The 21,765-nt window shown below is 30.7% G+C and overlaps 1 protein-coding gene across 1 annotated transcript in view; it reads left to right on the forward strand.

Annotated features, from left to right (window-relative positions):
* The window catches only part of LOC111614682 (nuclear receptor subfamily 2 group C member 1-A-like), a 69,403-nt gene that overhangs the window by 44,804 nt on the left and 2,834 nt on the right, over nt 1–21,765 (forward strand). The window contains exons 6-13 of the mRNA XM_023356050.1: nt 7,084–7,226; nt 12,109–12,190; nt 12,289–12,485; nt 15,394–15,466; nt 17,337–17,493; nt 17,574–17,713; nt 18,293–18,430; nt 18,549–18,675. Coding sequence (XP_023211818.1) covers nt 7,084–7,226; nt 12,109–12,190; nt 12,289–12,485; nt 15,394–15,466; nt 17,337–17,493; nt 17,574–17,713; nt 18,293–18,430; nt 18,549–18,675 — 1,057 coding nt within the window. The remainder of the gene's footprint in view (nt 1–7,083; nt 7,227–12,108; nt 12,191–12,288; nt 12,486–15,393; nt 15,467–17,336; nt 17,494–17,573; nt 17,714–18,292; nt 18,431–18,548; nt 18,676–21,765) is intronic.

A 21,765-nucleotide genomic window follows, 5' to 3' on the forward strand; every position in this document is an offset into this window, starting at 1 on the left:
AATAAACAGTTTTCTTTCCGACTGGTCTTTGAATCATAGCAATCTCAAAACATTGTATTGTAAATGTTCAAGTTCTAGAAATTGAATGCTAATGTTTTCTAATAATAATTAGAAGTTAGAACTTGATGACAATAATCATAATGATAATCATCATCAGTCTTCTCCCCAGGCCCTTCTGAATGGGCACTATACTGTCCAGCTGATTTTATTGCCTTGCCTGGCTGCTGGTGAATTCATGTCAAAATAGTGATACTCAAACTGTAAAGCTCTGTTTCTATATGGGTAAATGTTGTGAGGTAACTATATTTAGAAATATTCTCGAAGTTTGTAGCACAAAGATAGATAATAGAAAATGAGGACTGTTTGATATCTACAGATCAATATGTAAACATAAATGTATTGCTATATTAGAAGGCTTTTTGATATCCATTGATAGTTATCTTTTGGAAAGAAACACAGGATGGTAGGAATTGAGAATAAGATATTTTATAATCAACAAATACATTCAGTCCTTGACTTACAACCATTCATATTTATAATGGCCAAAACAAGTACAATAAAAATTATTATTTAATTTTAAGTCCTATCAATTAGTTACACTTATTAATGGCACAGTGTAATTATTAAATGTTAAATACAATATGTAATGGATAATAAACACATTCTGTATAACAATAACTGGTAGGTTATTCATCTTAAACTATAACTCAGGTTTGAGTGACATTGAAAAAGTTAAAATGAAATCAACTTTCTACAGATCTTATCAGTCTGGATAAGCTCTGTAGAAAATTGATTTCATAAAATCTGCAGAAAATTATAAAATTGAAATCATTTTAATTTCAATTTTATAATAAGGCTGAAGTGAATTAAAAATAAATTAAATAAATAAAAATAAAATCAATTCCAAAATTTTATCAATCTCCATGAAAATCAATTCTTTAAAAACTACTTTATTATTTAACTAAAATAAAACAAAATTTCAAATTCCATTGACTTAAAAACATTCCAAACTTCATCCAGTTAAAAAGTGCTAGAATAGATGAACTCTGATATCAACTGAATGCCACTTCCAGACTATTTTCTTTATTTAAAAAAAAAATAAATAAAATAATAATAATAAAAATAATAATACTGTGTTAAACTTCCAAATAGAATTCTTCCTCTTTTATTCTTTTTTCAATCCTTTATTCTTCCAAATCATTCAAATTCTACTGCTTTGTATTCTGTATTTTCTACTGTTTCTTTTTGCTTCTTTCACTATCCAATTTCACACCTCTGACAATGCTTTTCTATCTTGAAACTAACTGTGTTAAAGTCTAGACTTTTCTCTTTAAATTCATAATCCTTCTGTCATTGATATATTTTCATCCTTTCTTATGCCTTCTAATAACTGCACTTTTAAATAAGTAAGAAGATATGCATCTTCTTAATCTCCCTACATTTCTTCAATGCCATCTTCCCTACCATGGTTGTCATCCTTTTTTTTTCTACAATCCTCAAAATGTTCTTTTGTCATCATGTTTAAGGTTCACCTTGTTGCTCCTACCTAAAATTTCTTCATTTCCCATTTCTACTAAAACTCAAATTTTCTATCAAAATAGATACTTTAAAAAATTAACATCATTTAACATGCTGATGTATTTAATTTCTAAAGTTTAAGAATTGTTTATCAAGCTGCCAAGTTTAAGTTTATTCTGGCAATACTCCAGAATCTGGACTTGCAACAATTTATAGAAAAGAAACATGATACTTCAGTGAAATAAATAATTGTAAACAATTAATACAAAGTATTTGTTTAATTGTTTTAATGATAAAAAAAAGTAATTTAAATGAAATCTTTGTTTTATCCAAGTTTAAATATTTTTATAAATGAAATTTTAGCTTCCAATTATCTTATGATAAATAAATAGACATGTATCATTTATATTGACAACTTATTGATTAGTTGAAGAACATGGCTTAAAATTAGTGAATTTATTTCTTCCGCTAAAGCCAACCCATACAATCTCATTTTAAACTTTGAAAAGGAGAGTGACTCTCAAGCACACTTTTTGGACATCTTTATTTTATAGAGGCAGTGCTATTAAGACTAATATTTTTAGAAAACTGACTACAACCTGTTGTTCATTACTTGGGCCTTTCAAGATTCCTTGCACTGTAAACTGAAAGTCTTTAGGGCTTTAATTAGATGAGTGTACACACACTGTCAAGATGTCCATGATAGGATGTAATAATTCAAGTACAGTAAACATGTCCAAAATGGAACCTGAATAAAATGGAAACCTGCTTAAATTGGAAAAGTTTTTTGGAATGAAGTGGTTTTCTATTTTTAAGAAAACTCGTTTAAAACAAAAATTTGCCAAACCAGAAAAAATATTTGGTATCATGCAATTCTAGTTTATGCCGTTTTTATGTACATTGAATCTCTTTTACAATGTTTTGGACTTAAACTTAGCATTACTCAGGTCCTTGTGGATAAGTTTTTGTTGAAAGTGAACAAAAACATGAATGATTTCATAAAATCGAAACATATGGTTGTTGAATTTGCAGGACTCCTTCATCACATTTAAGAAGATTGGTAGATCTACCAGATGAAAGATCCTGTACCAAAAGGAATCCAATGATCTACAAGCATTTACATAATGATTAGATACAATCATCTTGTTGGAATATACAAATAAATAGCAGTTTGTTTGTTTGTTAAGTTATGGCAATGCAACACTTTGGCAATCTGCCTAGGGGGATGCCTTCTGGGAGGTCTTTTTAAGGGAAACTGGCCCCTATTTAGGCATTACAGACATAGAGAAAACCCAGAAAACTCCACATGGCCAGCCCATCTGAACAAGGTGCAAACCCACGACCGAACTCCCAGTGTTCAGGGTACGAAGACCACTTGGCCACTGGTGGGCACAATAAATAGCCAGTGCCAACAACATGATGATTGCATTTAGAAAGAATGCATTTATATAATCTCATAAACACAAAAGACCCCACACCCCTTGAAGTGGGTTCCTGTTTGCAGTGAGGGGACCTCCCAGAGATAGTTTAGTAACTCTTTTTTACCATCTCTGGGATCTGAATGTTCACCCCTATGTTTGCCATGCGTGGTGAACTATATGCTGGAAAGGGAGATCCTGGTAGTTGAGAAGCAACATAATGTTCCCAACACACTGTTTTGAATAAATAGGAGGCTCAAATCAGGCTCCATTTGAGTCAATTGGCTGGTTGTTGATTCAACTTTGGCTCAGATTCAACTGATTGATGCAGACTGGACAGACATGTCTATTCTTGACAGTCTTGTCATATCAGATAAGATATGCTCTTCTTGATTGCATTGTGAGGGTATAGCTCCTGGGAAACTGGTGTGATAGTCTATGGGAGTCTCCCATGTGATGGTATCTCCTCATTGGGACCCATGGTGGGTGGGGTCACTAGGAGCTGAATAATTATTTCTTAATCATGGATTCAAAAAACATAAAAGTCCAGACAAGTCAACAACAACAAAAAATTTCCAGTCAGCTAGCCTACTTAGTAGTGCACGCAACTGGAGAAAAACCTCTATCTAACAGTCTACTTAATAGCCTTATTAATAGCCTTATTTAAATAGTAGAATAGCCTTAATTAAATCTAACTATCTACTTAATAGTCATTCTAATTGGCTCTTATATTATGCATGTTAAGATGCAAGGCGCACCAATTTTTCGCATTTACAAAAAAAGGTTTCTTAATTTCAATGATCTTAATTAATACCCATTCCAATCGGTGTTTATTTATTTTTAAAATGCATGCGCACCAAATTTTAAATGTTTTTAATTCTAAGATTTAAATTTTATTTGTAATAGTTAGGTTCCAAAAACGGCTAATATCGTTAATGCTTAAATTTAAATGCTCTGTTCGAATTTTCTATTTTATTTTGAATTGCGTGAAGACGACGTACATAATTACGTTGAAAGCGATTGCAAGATTAAAATATTTCTTTTAATTCTATATAACGCCTCATAGTCTGAAGTTTTTGATTGAACCTCTATCTAAGGCTTCTCCTTTCCTGATTCAAAAATTATTTGAAATTGACCACTGGACATCTGAAAAAAATACAGAAATTGAGGTCAGGGTACCTGCTTATAGAAACAGCCTCCTCTCAGCAATCAACAAAGCTTTAGGCAATGAAGATTTTGGGAGACATGGGAATTACAGTAACACCACATGGAAGTTTAAACTCATCACGTGGTGTGATATCTGAGCTAGATCTGATGTCTGAAGATGAATCAGATATTCAAAATTGGACTATTGGATCAAGGTGTCACTGCAGTTTGATGCATCTCTATTCATTGAGATGGCAAATTGATACCAACTAAGCATCTAATTTTGACTTTCAATAAACCAACAATACTATCTTCTGTTGCAGTAGGATATCTCTGCTGTTGCAATTTGCCGGTACATTCCAAATCTACTGCATTGCTTCAAATACCAGTGGTTTGGACATTCACAAGCATCTAGCAGAGTGAAAAGTATATGTACACAGTGTGGAATTAAAAAAACCATTTTGTGAGGGCTTTGAGGGTCACGAGAGTACTGAGTATACAGGTAGTTCATGCTGTGTGAATTGCGAAGACACCTAACAAAAGAGAGATATTCAATGGGTGAAAACTGTTTGATTGTCCTCTTGTTTGCCTCTGTAGATTTCCAACCTTTCTAGATGTTAAGGTGGATCTTATGATCACTTGGATGTAGGAGATAGGCTTCCAGAAGTAAGATATGAATGTCATTTTCAGAAGAAAATGTTTTATATCATTGTTGTGTTCCTTTTAAGGCATGGATTTAACAAATGAGCAGTTACTCCAATATATTCTTAATTTTGGAAAAATCTGCTATCTATTGCAGGAATTGAGCACATCGTTTATCTGTGGGGTGATGTGGTTTGGTTTGTTGGAGTTTATTGGTGCAAGAGCCATACAAGCTATATACTGCCATGACACATGGTATAGTTTGTACATGAAATAAGTAAATGAATAAATAAATATTTGTACAAAATGTAATGATTTAACTATCAGAACAACAGTGACAAAATATTCCAGGAACTATACTACAATAAATAAATAAATAAATGAGTGATCAAATCTCTTTGTAACACTTAACAACTTTCAGAAACTTCAGTAGCTTGTCAAGATTTGGCTTTAAACAATAATGTTGAGTTTAGGATTGTGGAGTTTCCTATTTGATTGGCCACATAAATGAGGATAAATTTCACTTTAGGGTACTCTTACCATNATTACATTGGGTTATATTAAAGCTACTAATTAAATGTCAAGTAATTTGACCTGGCTTGAGGTAAGTGTTAGGCATCATCTCTTGATAAATTTAATAATTTATTTAGAATGTTCTGGAAGAAAATTAATTTAATTATAATTATTAAATTTATCAAGAGATGATGCCTAACACCTACCTTCAGGTCAAATTACTTCATATTTGATTAGCAGTTACTAGCATTAATACAGCCTGATGTAATCTGGCTTTTTTATTGTTTGGCTTTAATATTAATTTACTTCTGAAATAAAAAAGAAATAAAAGACAGAGAGAGAGATATTATTGGTGTTGACAGTTTCATATGATAGCATCAAGAGTATTTGAATTTAAAATTGTTTTTCTAGAGCAAAATTGCTCTATGTTTAAAAATTATAAAGCTTGAGTTTAGAAACATTTACATTTATATTTATCTAATTTGGCAAGAAATAAATATAATTTGTTGTATGTAATAGATTAAAACATTTATTATGTGTAATCATATTTATGATTATAAAAATTATAGTGCCACTTTCTAATAACTAAAAATAATGGATCATTGAGCATTATTTAGTCAGGAAACTTTTTGTAACTTTCGTGACATTTTCTTAAGTATCTACTATTATTGTGCAAGTCATGCATTTTAAAAAATATCATTGCATATAAGTTGATATCCACTTATATCTTCCTATGTATTTTTAGTGATATCCTTAAATTCTAGAGATGTTTGTTAACATTATGTGACATTAGATAGTATTGATTTTGGAGTTTACTCTGTTGTCAGTATAGTGAATATACTATAGTTATATGCAAATATTTTTTTATCCTGACAAATTTTCAGAAATAATATGAAAATATTATAATATAGAGGCTGTTCTTGGCTTTTGGACAGATTACTCTTTGATATTCTTAAATTAATTTTGATAAGCAAGATTTGCATTTTCAGCCAATAAAAGTCTTACATTGCAAACTGGCTTTCTGTCAGTTTTGCTTTGATGACAGCAAAATTATTTGTGAAAATTTAACTTTTATTTTTGTTTTCTGTTTAATCCATGGTTTTAATGTTTTAAATAATGTTTTATGCATTGTAACATTAACTACAGAAAAGTAAAACTTTTTTATTTTAATAAGAGAATTTTATAATTTTTTTTTACCTGTCTGAGATTAGAACTTTTTCATTATAAGCAACTCTCTATTGTCCAACTTTCATATATAATTTTAGCAATGCATTATATTCAAAAATTAGGGACTGCCTGTTCTTCTCAAGCTTTATGAGCTTTGTAAACTTTTTGTTGCATGGCACTGAGACAACATCTTTACTATCCAGTTTTCTTCTTCACTCATTTTATCATTATCTACCTGAGGCATTTTCCTAGGGCTTTTCCCTGAAATTGTTCATGTCAACTCTATTATTGGGTATTCTATCATGTTTCATCTCCAAACAAGTCCAGCTCATTTGAACTGGTTCACTTTCATAACATTTTTGATTAGGGACTTATTTTATAGGTTTTAAAATGTGGCTCAGAAGTCATATCTCATTGGAAATAAACCTAAGTCTAGGATATAAAATAGTGCAGTTTTGCATGTTTACTTTAGTCACTTTAGTTTATTATGCAATGTTACCAATTATTTATGATTGTTGAGTTTTATTGTATTAATGGTTTTTGTTTCCTTATATTTTGCAAATAGTATTTTTTAATATTTTTTGTGGCATTATATCTTTGAATACTGTTAATTTTATTAATGTTTAAAATTTTAAGTAAAAAAAAGCAACCTTTAATTGAGCAGATTTTGGCTTTTCAGCTGTACAGTCTGAGAGGAAACCATTAGATTCAGTACGAGATAAGACAATTACACAATCTGCATCAAGTAGTTCTCAAAGAATATATATTCGAAGAGATATTCGTTCTCCTTTGGCAGCTTTATCAACATTTAGTGCTGAAAAGGTAAGTGAAATATTTAACTAATTAAAAATTTTTTTCATGTATTGATAAATTATAAATGAATAACGAATAAGAAATTGGTGATTTATCTTTATGTTTAATATTTACATGTTTTCTTTTTAATTCCAATTTCCATTTTTTAAAATAGAAATTGGAATTGAAATTTTTGAGACAAAATCATTTTTTATGTATGTGACCATAGGGTCGTCACCTCTTTAGTGCCTCATTAGAACTGACAGCACTGTGTTTTCAGGATAGACATAGAAACCTTAATGGCCACAACTTCGGAATTTGTGCGAGTGGTCATGTGTGCAGGCGACCAGATTTGGGATGGAGGGGAGTTGAGAGACAGCTGATTGGATGTGAATCACTAAAATAACCAATTTAATTCAACTAAAATAAATACATCTTCCTATATCGAATAATGGTCAAGAGAGAGAGTTTACAATAAACCGCAAGTTGGTATAGATATCTTTGATGCACTTATAATTATGTGGACTTCCTGATGGATGAACTTTGGTTGGTTGTTTGGTTGGGAATCTAGGAGTGGTTGGGGAGGCATTAAAATTTCCTCTTTCTTTGATGGCAGTTGAACCGATGGAGAGCCAGAGGATATAATAATCTGTATCAGTAGGAAGTTCGAAGGTGTTCCTAAGGGAACACAGGGTATGAAATTCTTGGTAGCCTGGGCAACGATGATTCCTCTCCTTTCCAGGGCACTAGATTGATGTGCTCATGAACACTCTCAACGACCCCTTGTCCTTGAGTCACTCCTTTTATACCTCCAAGTCACATTATCATTTTTCACCAATCGTGAATTTTTGCTATTAGTTTCCAGTGACACATTCAATGAGTTTCTTGGGAAGGGAAATGACTCTGGGGGAAGAGATGCGATCATCCTCCAGTAATAAATTTTCGAAAGACAAAAAATGAATTTTCTCTCCCAAATTTTGTCAAGTCCAACTCTCACATGTAATTAGGAATTATATGTATTTATAAACTGCAAATATAATAAAGTTGTCTAGAGACATTTTAAGTTTGAATTTTGAGATAGCTTAATAAAGACATTATATAATTTTCGAACATTTTGGAAATTTCCCTGTAAAATTGCAATAGTTTTAATATAAATCAAACTCCATCTTGGTGAGAACTGGCCACCTCACTTAAGTAATCAAGATAGGAATGTCCTAAAGTGATATTTATCCTCATTCATGTAGCCAACAGAATAGGAAAACCAATGTTTAAAAACTCAAAGTGTTGTTTAAAGCATTTTTAATGGAATTGAGCTTTGTCGCTATAGTTTTGCAACAGTTTACAAAAAAGTTTCCTTCCACAGATTATATTCAAATAAAATAATCTTTATATGCATTGGACAAATTATATCATTTATTTCCAGAGTTTAATTTGTCTAATGCAGTGGTTCCCAATTAGTTTATCCTGCGTACCACTTCAAGAAAGAGCTCAAACTCGTGTACCCCTTATAGCAGAAATTCATATTAATCCATAGTAATATTATAAATTCGAAGGTAATTCTGTCTGTCTGTCACCTTTTCACGTCTAAACCGCTGAACAGGTTTTAATAAAATTTGGCACAGAGATAGCTTACATGTTGGAGATGGAAATAGGCTGCATCTTACTGCGAGAAAATATCTTACTCCCACGAGAAAATTCTATATAATGCGAACGAAGTCATTTTCGAGTTGAAGTCGGTGACGATGATTAGTTTTCATGTTTGTCATGGCCAAAAATCCGCTCTCGCAGAGGTATGTTGTGCAAAATGGTAGTAAATATTTTATTGCCGCTTCGCTAACATGATGATAATGTGAGATCAGCCTGGACGTAAAGTAGGTTACGCCACTTACTGGCACTAGTCGGTAAGACCAGTTCTCTATGATCCAGATCACTAGATCTGATCTCAAAAAGTTTCATAGGAGAGCGATAACCGCTAGTAGATCTGAACTGTGAAGTTCAATGCTTGTCAGGGCTGACACCTTGTCAATTTATTGATTTATTAAACTGTCAATTTATTGAAAAAATTGACAGTTTGTCAATTTATTGATCCGCGGACAAACACGCGTGTGAGATTCGATTCAGAATCAAATTAAGAGACATTTTAATTAAAAACGAAAAAATAAATTTAATAAAACAAAGAAAATAAACTCATACAAAAATATTAACGAATGAGAGATAGAACTACTACAAATAATATACAAATCGAGAGATATCTATACTTATATTATACCCAATGCGCGATCGAGAGAGAGAGCTCACAAAATCATTAGAAACATACAACCTGTTTTAGTTGTCGTTCGTCGTCTTCTCTGTAGGCAAGGGACACTTTGGGGATAAAGTTCATTTACTTCTTTCCATTGGAGATCAATATGTGCACAAATCAAAGTATATTTTCTAAGTGCTAACTCTGGAATTATTCTATGTGACTCGTCTATGGGCGTTGGTCATCAGGAGGGAAACATGTGTGGAGTTTGGACACTTCCAGATCTGTCGCTGAACTCCTTGAACTCTGACAAATTTCCTCTATATGTCACGGTCGGCGACCAATCATCATGCAAGATTCCTCCGTGAGAACGGATGGAAAGGGTGTAAACATTTCCCATCAAAACGAGAGTTTTCGCAGATAAGGGAAAAACAGAGGATGCACTAACTTCTGTGAAAGGAAGTAACATCTGTTATCTATTTTTCCCACTCTAAAACGTCATTTTTCTCACTCAAACGAAGTAATATTTTATAACAAAATATTAACATTATTAATAAAATTACTGTTCAGACTCAGGGGCCTTTCAGGTCTCACAATAATGATAATTGTACAATTAACACAAATTGGGTTAATTGTACAATTTTTGTTTCTTGCATAAGAATTTCATTTAGGTATTATCACAAATGCATGTTTTTGATGAAATTTCGAGAATATTTTTAGTTATAAATAAACGAATTTGCGCATTCGACATCATAATTTTTGATGGTCCACCCATTATTTTTTTGATTGCTTCATCTCATGCATTTAAATTTTAAATCGACCGATTTTAGATTGCCGCGCCTACCCCTTCATGCAATTTCGCGTACCCCCAGGGGTACGCGTACCACTAATTGGGAATCATTGGTCTAATGCAAATAAAAGATTATTTTATTTGAATAGCATCTGTGGGAAAAATGCTACAAAATTATGACAACAAAGTTCAGTCCCATTGAATTGAAAGTGCTTTAAATTTAATATATATATGTTGTGGATGCAAGTGTTGGCGAGTGCACCTTTCCATCCACAACAGAGAAGTGTGAGATCTACAGATCTAGCTTAACGGATAAATGTTTAAACTATAAGGATGCAACCATTTTACCGTCGGCATGGAAATACATAATCAGAAAGAACTCGTAAGATGATACATCCACCAGGCTCAATAAAAACCCAAGTTACTATATAAAAAATGTTTACATATTGTATTGTGGGAAATTACTGTATTTTGTATTCCTTTTTATATTATTTTGTTTTTCATTATTTATTGTATTAATTTCGTTATCCTTGTTTATGTAATTTAATTTCAACATATATTCTAATATAATTTAAATTTGAACGCGTTCGAAAATGCCATTGATTCGAACGTCTTTAACCTGATGATGGCCCATGACATGGGTTGAAAATGTTTGTTTAGCTGAATAAATATGCGTTCTCAGTATTAAGGTGTGTTGATTTTATTATATATTGACTTCTTGGATTTATTTATTTTAATTTTTACCTTGTATTTTTTTATTTTCTAAATATCTAAAAGGCAGTTAGTTGTTAAAACCAAAATATGTTGTCCAAAACTTCTTTACCAACTGTTTATCCAAGATAAAACTATTTTAAAAATTCAGTAATGAGTTGCTTAACTTTCCTGGCAACATTTAGGGGTGCCATCTGTTATCATATTAATTAAAAAAGTTTTTTATATTTTTAACTATTATAAAATGGCAGAGCTAAATTTTGAGGATAGGGATATGTTTTATAAAGCATTGCAAATGCTAATAACCAATAAAATTGTCATTTAAGTTTAACCCTACTGAAGATATACACAATCTTCAATCTTCCCCCTTGATCTTTAATCACCAAAATTTAATAAAATCAATCCCCTAGTAAACAAACCTCCCTGCAAAATTTCATAAATTTTTGACAAAAAGCACAGGAGTTATTAAGCTACAAACCTCTTTGTAGCTTAAACAAAATCATGCTCTCCCCTCACACACACATGCACACGCACAACACACATCCATACATACAGAAATTGCCCCAAATTTTTTTTGTATTTTGACATTTCAAAGTCCCAAGTCCAAAAATGAAAAAATCTGGGGGGGTAATTTTTTGACCAGTCACCATACTTTTTCTCTGTTATGATGTACAGGGGTAAGACACTACTAATTTGAGGTGGAGAACATATATTTTAAATTAAATAAATTAAAAATACCATTAAAAATTGTAGCTTGGCATTGTGACAATGTCACAATAAAGTAATTGCTTGTTAAAGTTTCTTTGCTTTTGTTTAAGGGTTGTGTAAGAATTTTAAAAAGAAAGAAGTAAACAGATGGCTAATTCTATACAATGGCTTTTCACATTGTAGTATTGTTATCATTGTTGAAATGTTATACTTATTTTCTTATTGTAGGTACTAAATAAAATTTTATTACAAGAAATTTGTGTGTATATATATTTGCTTATCTATTTATAAACATAATGATTTAGTTTTAACATTATGAATTAGTTCAAGTGAAACCCTTATATAAAAGGGAGATTTTATATATGTCCACATTAAATTGTGTATGTTAAAGTGTATATATTTTTGTTATTTATTAAATATAAATAAATAAATATACATGTACATAAATGCTATTTTTGTAGGATGGGAGGACAGGAAGCATATTAGATTCTGCACTTACATCTAATTGTTCAGTACAAAATCATGTGAGCAGTGGGAATGCTGGTAAATAATTTTTATTTTAATAGATCTTAAACTCAGGTTTTGAAATAAATATAAAATTGATCTTAATCCATTTTTGAAACATAAATTAATTTTTTTAGATCTAACTACATTAGCAAGTGTTGTGACAACTTTAGTAGCATTAAAACAAGAACCAACTGATCAAAATATGCCTAGTTTATCAATAAATGGAGATAATTCACCTTCACATATGTTGAAAGACAAAAGTGTTATTTCTAAAGCATTTGATACAATTGCTAAAGTGGCTATGCATCAGGGTGGTCAATTAGTTGAAAATGTAAGTCTGAATAAATTTTTAAATTATATTTTTCTTGTCAAACTTGAAAATATAAATACAACCATACAGCTGTATACAGTTACTCAAATCTAATACATTTCTGAAAATGATTTGAATATTGGGAATTAATATATCAGAATATGTTTTCCATTGTTTCCTGTAGGAAAACTTGTAACTCATTATTGGTTCATCTGAATTATTACTCCAACCATACTTTGCAAATGACACTTTTTTTTTAACTTTTAACTTGGTTGAATCTTTCGAAAAAAAGCCCTCTTAGAGTCATATAGACTCTAAGAGGGCTTTTTTTTTTTTTTTGAAAGATTCAGCCAAGGCCTGTAATGGGGCAGCTAGGTGGTGAGGGATGGGATCTGACCTACCTAGATGCACTACCCCTAATAAATTCCTGGAGTTTTTTTGACCCATCTGGATTTGATCCAAGATCTCCACAGTCATTTTAACCATTTCCTAAAACACTGTAAAATAATTATTTTTGTGTCTAATCTATCAATCCAAGATTAGCATTATAAACTTAAATTATCTTACTGATAAATGCTTAATGTTAACACTGTAAGTCAACAAATAAATTTGTATACATCCACAGTTACAAATTATATATAAACTGTATTTTCTTTAATATGCAATAGGCAACAATGAAAATGTTATAATATACTATACATTTTGTATTAAAATGTTGTATAAAAATCAGAATAACAATGAAAATAAACAAATAAGGTAGTAAACCTACTATAATGAACTATTAAAATGACATTGCCAAATGATCTGCCAGATTTTATGAGGCTATATTTTAAAGCTATATAATACTTGTTTGGCAATGTTAAAGTATCGGGCTGTTATAATTTATATTAAGAATACCTTTTAAGATTGCACTGAAATCTTCTAATAAAAGTCATTAAACTGTACAAATGTGATAGAATGAAAGCACAATACTATTGAAATGACCAACTGTTGTATATTTAACGTTGAAAATACTGAAATTTTGAGTTAGTCCCCTTTGGCTACTTTTTGATCCACTACTACTAGTGAATATGATTTAAATTAACAGTGTGTGCAGAACTGACAGGTAATACTGGCTGATGAATGTTGTTTGTATCAGCATATGTTGATATGCTATTCCTTGGCAATCAAAGAAGCTGATTACCATTATTTTTCCAGCTGGTAGAGCAAGTCTTGCCCTCTTTGAAATTCCACACTGTGATGGGCTGTTTTTCATCAGAATTGAAGCATTGTATTCAGGTTTCATCATCTGTAAAAAATAATCTTTTGCAAGCCAAAACAAACTTTCAGCATTGTGTACTGATTGTCCTCCATATCAAACCAACCTCCATTTTATCATGGATGGTTAACATTTGGGCTGCACATTCTAGCAGCTAAACAAAGCATCATACTTTCATGTAATTTCTTGACAGATGCATCAATAATCATTATTTACAGTGATGTAGATCTGGAATTTGATTTTTTTTCATGTTGAAGTTGACTCAAATCAAATTGTGATTGTTAATGCTATATAGCATTAGTATAAGTTGAAAGGCATTTAAAAGTTTTTAAGTATTTGAATGTTAAAAACATAATTATTTATGAGCAGAAATTTCAAATTTTTTGCTAGTGAAATATTTGATAACATAGACTACTTAAGTAGATGTAAATTGACATGATGTTCCTGATCAACATCAGTAAAAACTGACCAAAAATCTTTGATATAGTAACTGAAAAACTGATGAACTATTCTATCTTCAAAGTGACTGTTGCATTTGGACTTTCCTATGCAACCTGTCAAGAATTTATAACAACTTCATGACATCTGGAAAAGAATGATTGCACACAATACATGTGGATGAAAATTTCACATTAATTTGAGGCATTTGTTGACTCTCATAGATTTTAATCAACAATCTTCAGGCCACAGTACTCAGATCACAGTCAATTTTAATGCTTGTGCATCTGTGGCCTTCATTCACCTCACTGTGTAAAAGGTCTGCAGCCATGCTGAGATTTGGCAGTTGTCCCACTCACGTGCCTCTGCTAACAACTCATCACCATGCTGCAAGTCTATCCTAGGCTAAAGAGCATTGCCACTGGACAACTGAAAATTGACATAGGGTTTCCCGGTCAGGTGATGCCAGATTTTATCTATCTTATGCAGTTGAGTGGATGCACATCTGAAGAAAACCTCATGAAGTTACAAACCCGTTAGGTCAGGTTTGAATATGTGCAAATTGGTAGGAGTGGTATTATGGCTATCTTTAGTTGGGTAGATACTGGTCCTCATGCATCTTAGTATCATATTGACTAGAAACAGCTATCAGGACATCCTTGAAGTTGATGTGCACCCTTTTGTGATGGCTTTACACTAAGATAGCAATGGTTTTCATTCAATAGGACAAAACCTACACACAGAGTATGTAGGTATGGTCAGAGGAACATTCTACAGACTTCAACATCATTGTCTATCTTTCGTGTACCCTGACCTGAATGAACCTCGTTCAACATCTCTGTGATGCTATTGCAATAGCCATTTGAAAGAAAGCCTCTTTTCTTAATTTTAAGGAATTATAGTTTGCAGTTGAAGTAGTGTTGATTGCTTTATCTCCACAGCAATACCAATGTCTTGTAGACTCTTCCAGCCTGAGTTTATGCTGTTATCAAAACTAAAGTGAGCAATTTGCTATTAGACTGATGTTTCAATTTTTTCTGGCATATCCATATATATTCATAAATGTTATTTTAGTGTTTGGATAATTTGAATAATAAACTTAAATATGACTAACTTAAATTTTTGTAATTATTAAATACAATATGATATATTGAGCATTTTTCTATAAAGATTTTAACAAAAATTTTTATAATAAACTTTTAAAGAAATTTAAAATTTTTTTATTTCAAACAGGTTACAAGTAGTTGTTCTGATCAAATATGTCTTCATATGGATTCTGATAATGAATCATTATTTGAGTTAGAAGGTACATTTTTAATCATTTTATTATGACATTATTAATATATTAAATAACTAAGTTGAAATAAGAAGTATTAAATAAAATATTTGCTTTAGATATTGATATGTGAAATTTTGAGAAAATATTTATACTTTATTATTAATTATCCCTCCCGTTTTATATATATATACAGTATATATGTGTGTGTTTGATTGTAGTTTTAGCTTTTGTAATCAGAATGTATCCTAAATACAAAAATGTTTGTTATGCCTGATTTAGATGACAATAAAAGTTATATTCTGATTACAAAAGCAAAAAACTGAATGTAGAAGAATTTAATTTGTAAATACTTACACTCACTATTTCTTTAAAGAAAATGTTAGCCCAAAAATGTTTTAAAGATTATCTGAATGAATAAATAATTCACAAATACCAAAAATCAGCAAAAATAAAATAATTTTAATGAAAGCAAACGTTTATGAGATTATTTATTTGCTTATCAAATCTGTATTTCTAGAAGTCACTTGGTTGTGTGAATGTATAGCAATTAACTTTTTGTTTAATTCTTTCAGAATTGAAATGTGCAGACTTATATTGTCTCATTTAGTCAAAAAAGTCTGCAATTTGTACACAATATTTCTATTCTTGCTGTGCATTTCCTTGCTCTTTGTGAAATTTTTGGACTAATATTTGACTTTGTAGAAATAATGAATGATGTGTTCTAAATATGTCAAAGATTATATATTAGCTACATAAAAACTTTTTGCAAGACAGATCTGAACTTATTTGTTCATGAATGATCTAGATCAGGGGTGGCCAACCTTTTGCATACCATGCGCCAATTTTTTGATAGACGAGTTCAGATGCGCAGTGGCGTACCGTGGGTGTTAGCCGCCCGGGGCGGAGAAAAATTTCGGCCACCCTTTAATCAGGTATTTCAATTTAAAAGATCAAAATTCAGTTGTGTGAAAAAAAAATTAATAAAAAATGCGGTGGTGGTGTAGTTACCCGTACAAAATAGTCCCATTTGACATTAGTGGCATACACGATTGCGAATGTATCGTGAATCGTAGAAGCAAAAAAAAAAAAAGGGGTCAACAGGTGCAGCAGTCCAACCGACTCGTGGACTGTCCGGACGGTAGCACTGTCATTTAGACGCCTATGCACTGATCGAAAATAAACATACATGCATACACTGTAATTTACTATGTGGAGAACACTCATTTTATCTGTAAAGTTGATTGCAACGAATTGTGCAACAAATGAACTTGCCAAGACAGACTATAAAAAATTAATTTTCTATGTAATATTCTTAATTGCAAAGAAGCCAAATCTGGCAATGTTGCTCAGAACTGACTAAAGCGCCACTTGTAATCGTCCAATGCGCCACGGTTTGGCCACCCCTGATCTAGATAATATTAATTAAAAATTATTAATGGAAATATTTTGTTCTCCCAAACTATGAAAATTAAAACATATTGTTATTAATTAATAGTACAAGAGTAATTAAAAATTCCTTTACAGTTTTTAGTGTGAGTTTGCTTCCTTTATTTGTGTTGTTTGTTACTTTTCATTTTTTTGTAATTACAAAGTACTGTACATTAATTTTTTATTATTTTTAACAGAATTAATCCCTAATTTTTCTCTCATGGTGCATTGCTTTTTATCATTAGAAACTGCAATACAAATTGTTTTGGATATTTGAAAATATCATCTATTTTATATTTATAAGTAGGAAATCTAGAAATATTGACCTAACATTTATACTTCAGAGCTTAATGTTAATATTAAAAAAATATTTCTGAATTAATTTATTATTTACAAATATTGATATTTATTGAAACTTTCAAAGTTAAAAATATTTTATTTTGGTAATAATTATTATTTTCTTTTAAAGGCCCACTTTTAATGGATTATCACGTTGCTTTTAATCTCACAACTCCTAATCCAGGTGCCTCTTATCTGAATGTCCATTATATTTGTGAGAGTGCCTCTCGTTTGCTCTTTTTATCGTCACATTGGGCAAGATCCATACCTGCCTTTCAGCTTTTAGCGTAAGAATGTTTCCACATTGTGATCTCTCTAATACAATTTTAAACATTTGATTAATTATTGTTTGAAATAATTATTTTAGACCCGAAGTACAGACAGTTCTAGTAAGAGGAAGTTGGAGTGAACTATTTACGCTTGGTCTTGCACAGTGTTCTCAAGTGATGTCATTAGCCACAATTTTAACAGCAATTGTTAGTCATTTACAAACAAGTGTTCAGCAAGGTATTGAAATTTTATTAAAGCAATTTATATAAGCTTTTATATAAAATAAGATTTTTTGAATTATTGGTGAATGTATTTGATGAAAGTTTCATATTTTATGGTTGGTTTGTTTATTATTTAAGAATTGTTGCTAATTCATAATTACAGGATGTTAATGAGCAGATTTATAATTAAATTCAAACAACACAAGACACTAATCAATGCTCTACAAAACAACTTGTTTTTTTATTGGATAAAATGTTTTCAAGATGATTTACATCTTACCATCGGATTTAACACTATCAGATTCACAGAAAGGTTTGAAGAACTTTTGTGAATCTGATAAGCTGATTTAAACTGTTCTTTGAATTTTTTTGTCACTCTTATGATGAGACTTATATAATGTTGAAAAATATTATCAAAATAGAAAAGGACAACTCCTGGAATTCATTTCATAAAGATTTTTCAGCATTATACATATGAAGACTTCTCTATTTTAATAAATAACATTATTAATTTAGTTTTTAACTAATTGATTTTCAAACTAAAAATTATCATCAAGTTACTATATTAATATGCCTTTTTGAAACACATTTTCAGACAGATTGTCTGCAGTTCGTGTAAAACAAGTTACAGATCATATATGTAAACTTCAAGAGTTCGTTAATTCAATGCTACGGTTGCAGGTTGATGAACATGAGTATGCATATCTGAAAGCAATCGTACTTTTTAGTCCAGGTATGCTTGTGAAAAACATACACATATTTAAGATATATCATAATTTTGTTTAATATTTTATTTTGCAATATTAATTCTGCTCATTTTATATCTCTTAAACCTTTGAAATTTTCTTCAGATCATCCTTCTCTACCAAGTGCACGTCAAGTAGAAAAATTTCAAGAGAAGGCATATCAAGAATTACGTTCTTATATTGGTCAAACATTTCCTGAAAATAATGATAGGTTTCCTAAATTATTATTGAGGTAACTTTCAAATTTTAAGATATGTCTTTATAAATAAGTTCTTAATTTAAAAATTGTTTAAATAATTATTTGAAAATATATTTTTTTTGTGCCAATATTAAAGAGTTTTGAAGGTATATACCAGTATTTCTCAGACTGTGGGTCATGAAATGATACTACCTTTTGCAGAAATACTTGTAAAACTGAAATATTCTCTAAGAACTAGGAACAGTAGATGCATCTGTTAAGTACTGAAAATTTTTAAAAACTTCTTTCTTAAAATTATTGTTGTCATTTAGTAATAAAATTAACATTATAGAATCTGTGTATACAAAATTGATATATCTTTTTTATTTTGAATAACATCAAAATAGAAAATTATTATATGTAAGGTCATAGTTCATAAAGTCATTTAAGTTGCAATGGTTTTGGAACTATTTCCTTGTTTATTCAAACTTCTAGGTTTATTGTCATACATAACAATAAATTATAAAAATAAACAATGGATCAATTTTGACAAATGTGGATCAATAAATAATTTTTTTGTGTGTATATAAAAAATGAAATTGAAAAAATCTTACAATCTGGAAACTATTGGGTTGTTCAGAAAGTAATTTTGTGTTTTTTACCACTAGACAGATTATCGTATTTTTTCTGCCATTTTCATTATAAACTGTATTATCATTACATATTTTGACAGCTATCATTTTAAGGCTTATTTGTAAAAAATTTTGTTTGATTTTGTGCAATTGTTTATTTTTTGTGTCCCATCAAATATGGAAGATCAAAAGCAGCATTTTCAGCATATTTTGCTCTTTTATTACTGAAAAGGTAAGAATGCTGTTCAAGTGAGAAAAAAATTTTGTGACGTGTTTGGAGAAGATGTATTGACAGAACGACAGTGCCAAAACTGGTTTACAAAATTTTGTTCTGCAATTTCAATATTGAAGATGCACTAGATTCTGGATGACCAGATGAAGCCAAAGAAAACAAAATAAAGGTACTGATTGAAGCAAACTGCCGAATAACAACACATGAAATCACTATTAAATTTGTCAAATTGAACTGTTTATGATTACTTGAAACAAATTGGTTTCATTTCAAAGCTCAATATATGGGTTCCACATGTCCTTAAAGAGAGATGCTCTCTTTGGTGGGATTTAAAGGAAATTTTTTTTTTTTTTGGAGCTTTTACCAGACAATTTAACAATTGATTTGAAAGTGTACTGCCATCGAGCAAACAAATTGAATAATATCATCAAACAGAAAAGGCGACCAGAATTGATCAACAAAACAGGTGTAGTGTTTTACCATGATAATGTCAAATTTCAGACAAGTTTGGTAACTCGTCAGAAACTGTTATAACTTAGATGGGATGTGCTATCACTCCGACCATATTTGCCTGATTGAGCACACTCGGATTATTACTTGTTCCGGTCTATACAAATTTTTCTTAACTGTAAGACATTTACTTGAAATGACAATGTCAAAAATCACTTGGATCAGTTTTTTGTAAGCAATGATCAAAACTTTTATGAATGTGAAATCATGCTACTACCAGAAACGATGATAACAGGTATTTGACCAAAATGGTTGATATATAATTAAATAAAATATTTATTTATTATAAAAATATTGTGAGATTAGCAGTGGGTCAGGGCTTAATCTCTGCCTGATCACTTAATCTGCACAGGCTGGTAAAGCCCAATCTCGGAGTCTTTGGATGGCTAGGAGGGCAAAAAAGTGAGTGGGGAGTGCGTCGGTAAGTCAGCAGGTGCTGTTTAAAGATAGGAGACTGGTTTAAAAACTAAACAAGCATTTATTATATAACTAGTTAATAAATACAAAAGGTTACAAGGTTGGATACATTTAAGAATAAATGCGGATTACATAAGTACGCTTATGGCAATTATACAATCTATCCTTTCTCTAAAGAGTTTACTCTAATGACTAGTCCTATATGCATAGAGAGAGAGAGTTTGCTGGTTCAAAATAATTACCTCAAAGTGCTATAGGTGGCAATAACAGTTCTTTATGCCTGAGTTGGGCTTGATCAATGTCTTCTACCGATGTGGAGACGTGGAATCACGTGGATTAAATATAACTTCTGTGTGCAAACTTTCCGAGCTTCCGGTGGTCTGCACCTTTTATATCATTGTCGTGTGAAAACTGACACGTGATTGACTTTTGTTGACAATGACGGTGCATTCTTCACACCTAAGTGTCAACTTTCCATCTAATTATATTACAATCGGTGACCTCTGATCTAGTTTCAATTTCTTTGGGTTTTTTCTGAAGATATTTGCACTTAACTTTTTTTTAAGAGCCGCATAAAAATCCGTAGGCTCACAATATTGTGTTTTTTTCCACGGAAAAAAATGAAATTACTTTCCGAACAACCCAATACATTTTAAAAAAAGGGTTCATTAAGTTTATAAAAGAAACTTGAAATATTTTTGAAAGTAAGATAGAGTCCTGAATAATTTTAAAATAGTCTGTTTTATATACAGTTGTCAGTCTTACATTTTTTGATAGTTCAACTTCAGTTTTTATTATTGAACTTTAAATTATTTGTTACAAATCAAAATTGGCCTACACTGCTCTTAATAGAAATGTACTTTATGTTACATTTTACATGTATAAGTTATTATTAATAATGCATAATTTTGTTTTGTTATATAATATATGGTGACTCTGATTTACCAAGTTTATTTTAAAATTTTATATTATAAACATTTGGGTTGTGGAACCATTACAAACAAATATATTGGGTCATGCGTGCAAAATGTTTGAGAAATGCTGGTATATACAGTAGAGCATCGATTATCCAAATTAATTGGGGACTAGGGTTGTTCGGATAACTTATTTTTCGGATAACCGATTATGTACGAAAAATATATTAACTTATCCTGTGTTGAAATTTTTCTCCGTTGTGTGCTGCTTCTCGTTGAATTTTCGTCGATGTTAAGCCTAACGAAGACTATTGTATCGTTAAAAATTATTTTTTTATTTTGTACAAACAAAATAAATATATTGAAAAATATAAAAACAATAAAAAATTATACTTCAGAAGTTAATTTAGTATCAAAAACGTAAAATATTTGAGTAGCC

This window comes from Centruroides sculpturatus, unplaced genomic scaffold, assembly GCF_000671375.1.
Source record: "Centruroides sculpturatus isolate CEXI.00-Female unplaced genomic scaffold, Cexi_2.0 scaffold81, whole genome shotgun sequence".
In the NCBI taxonomy this organism is placed as follows: domain Eukaryota; kingdom Metazoa; phylum Arthropoda; class Arachnida; order Scorpiones; family Buthidae; genus Centruroides; species Centruroides sculpturatus.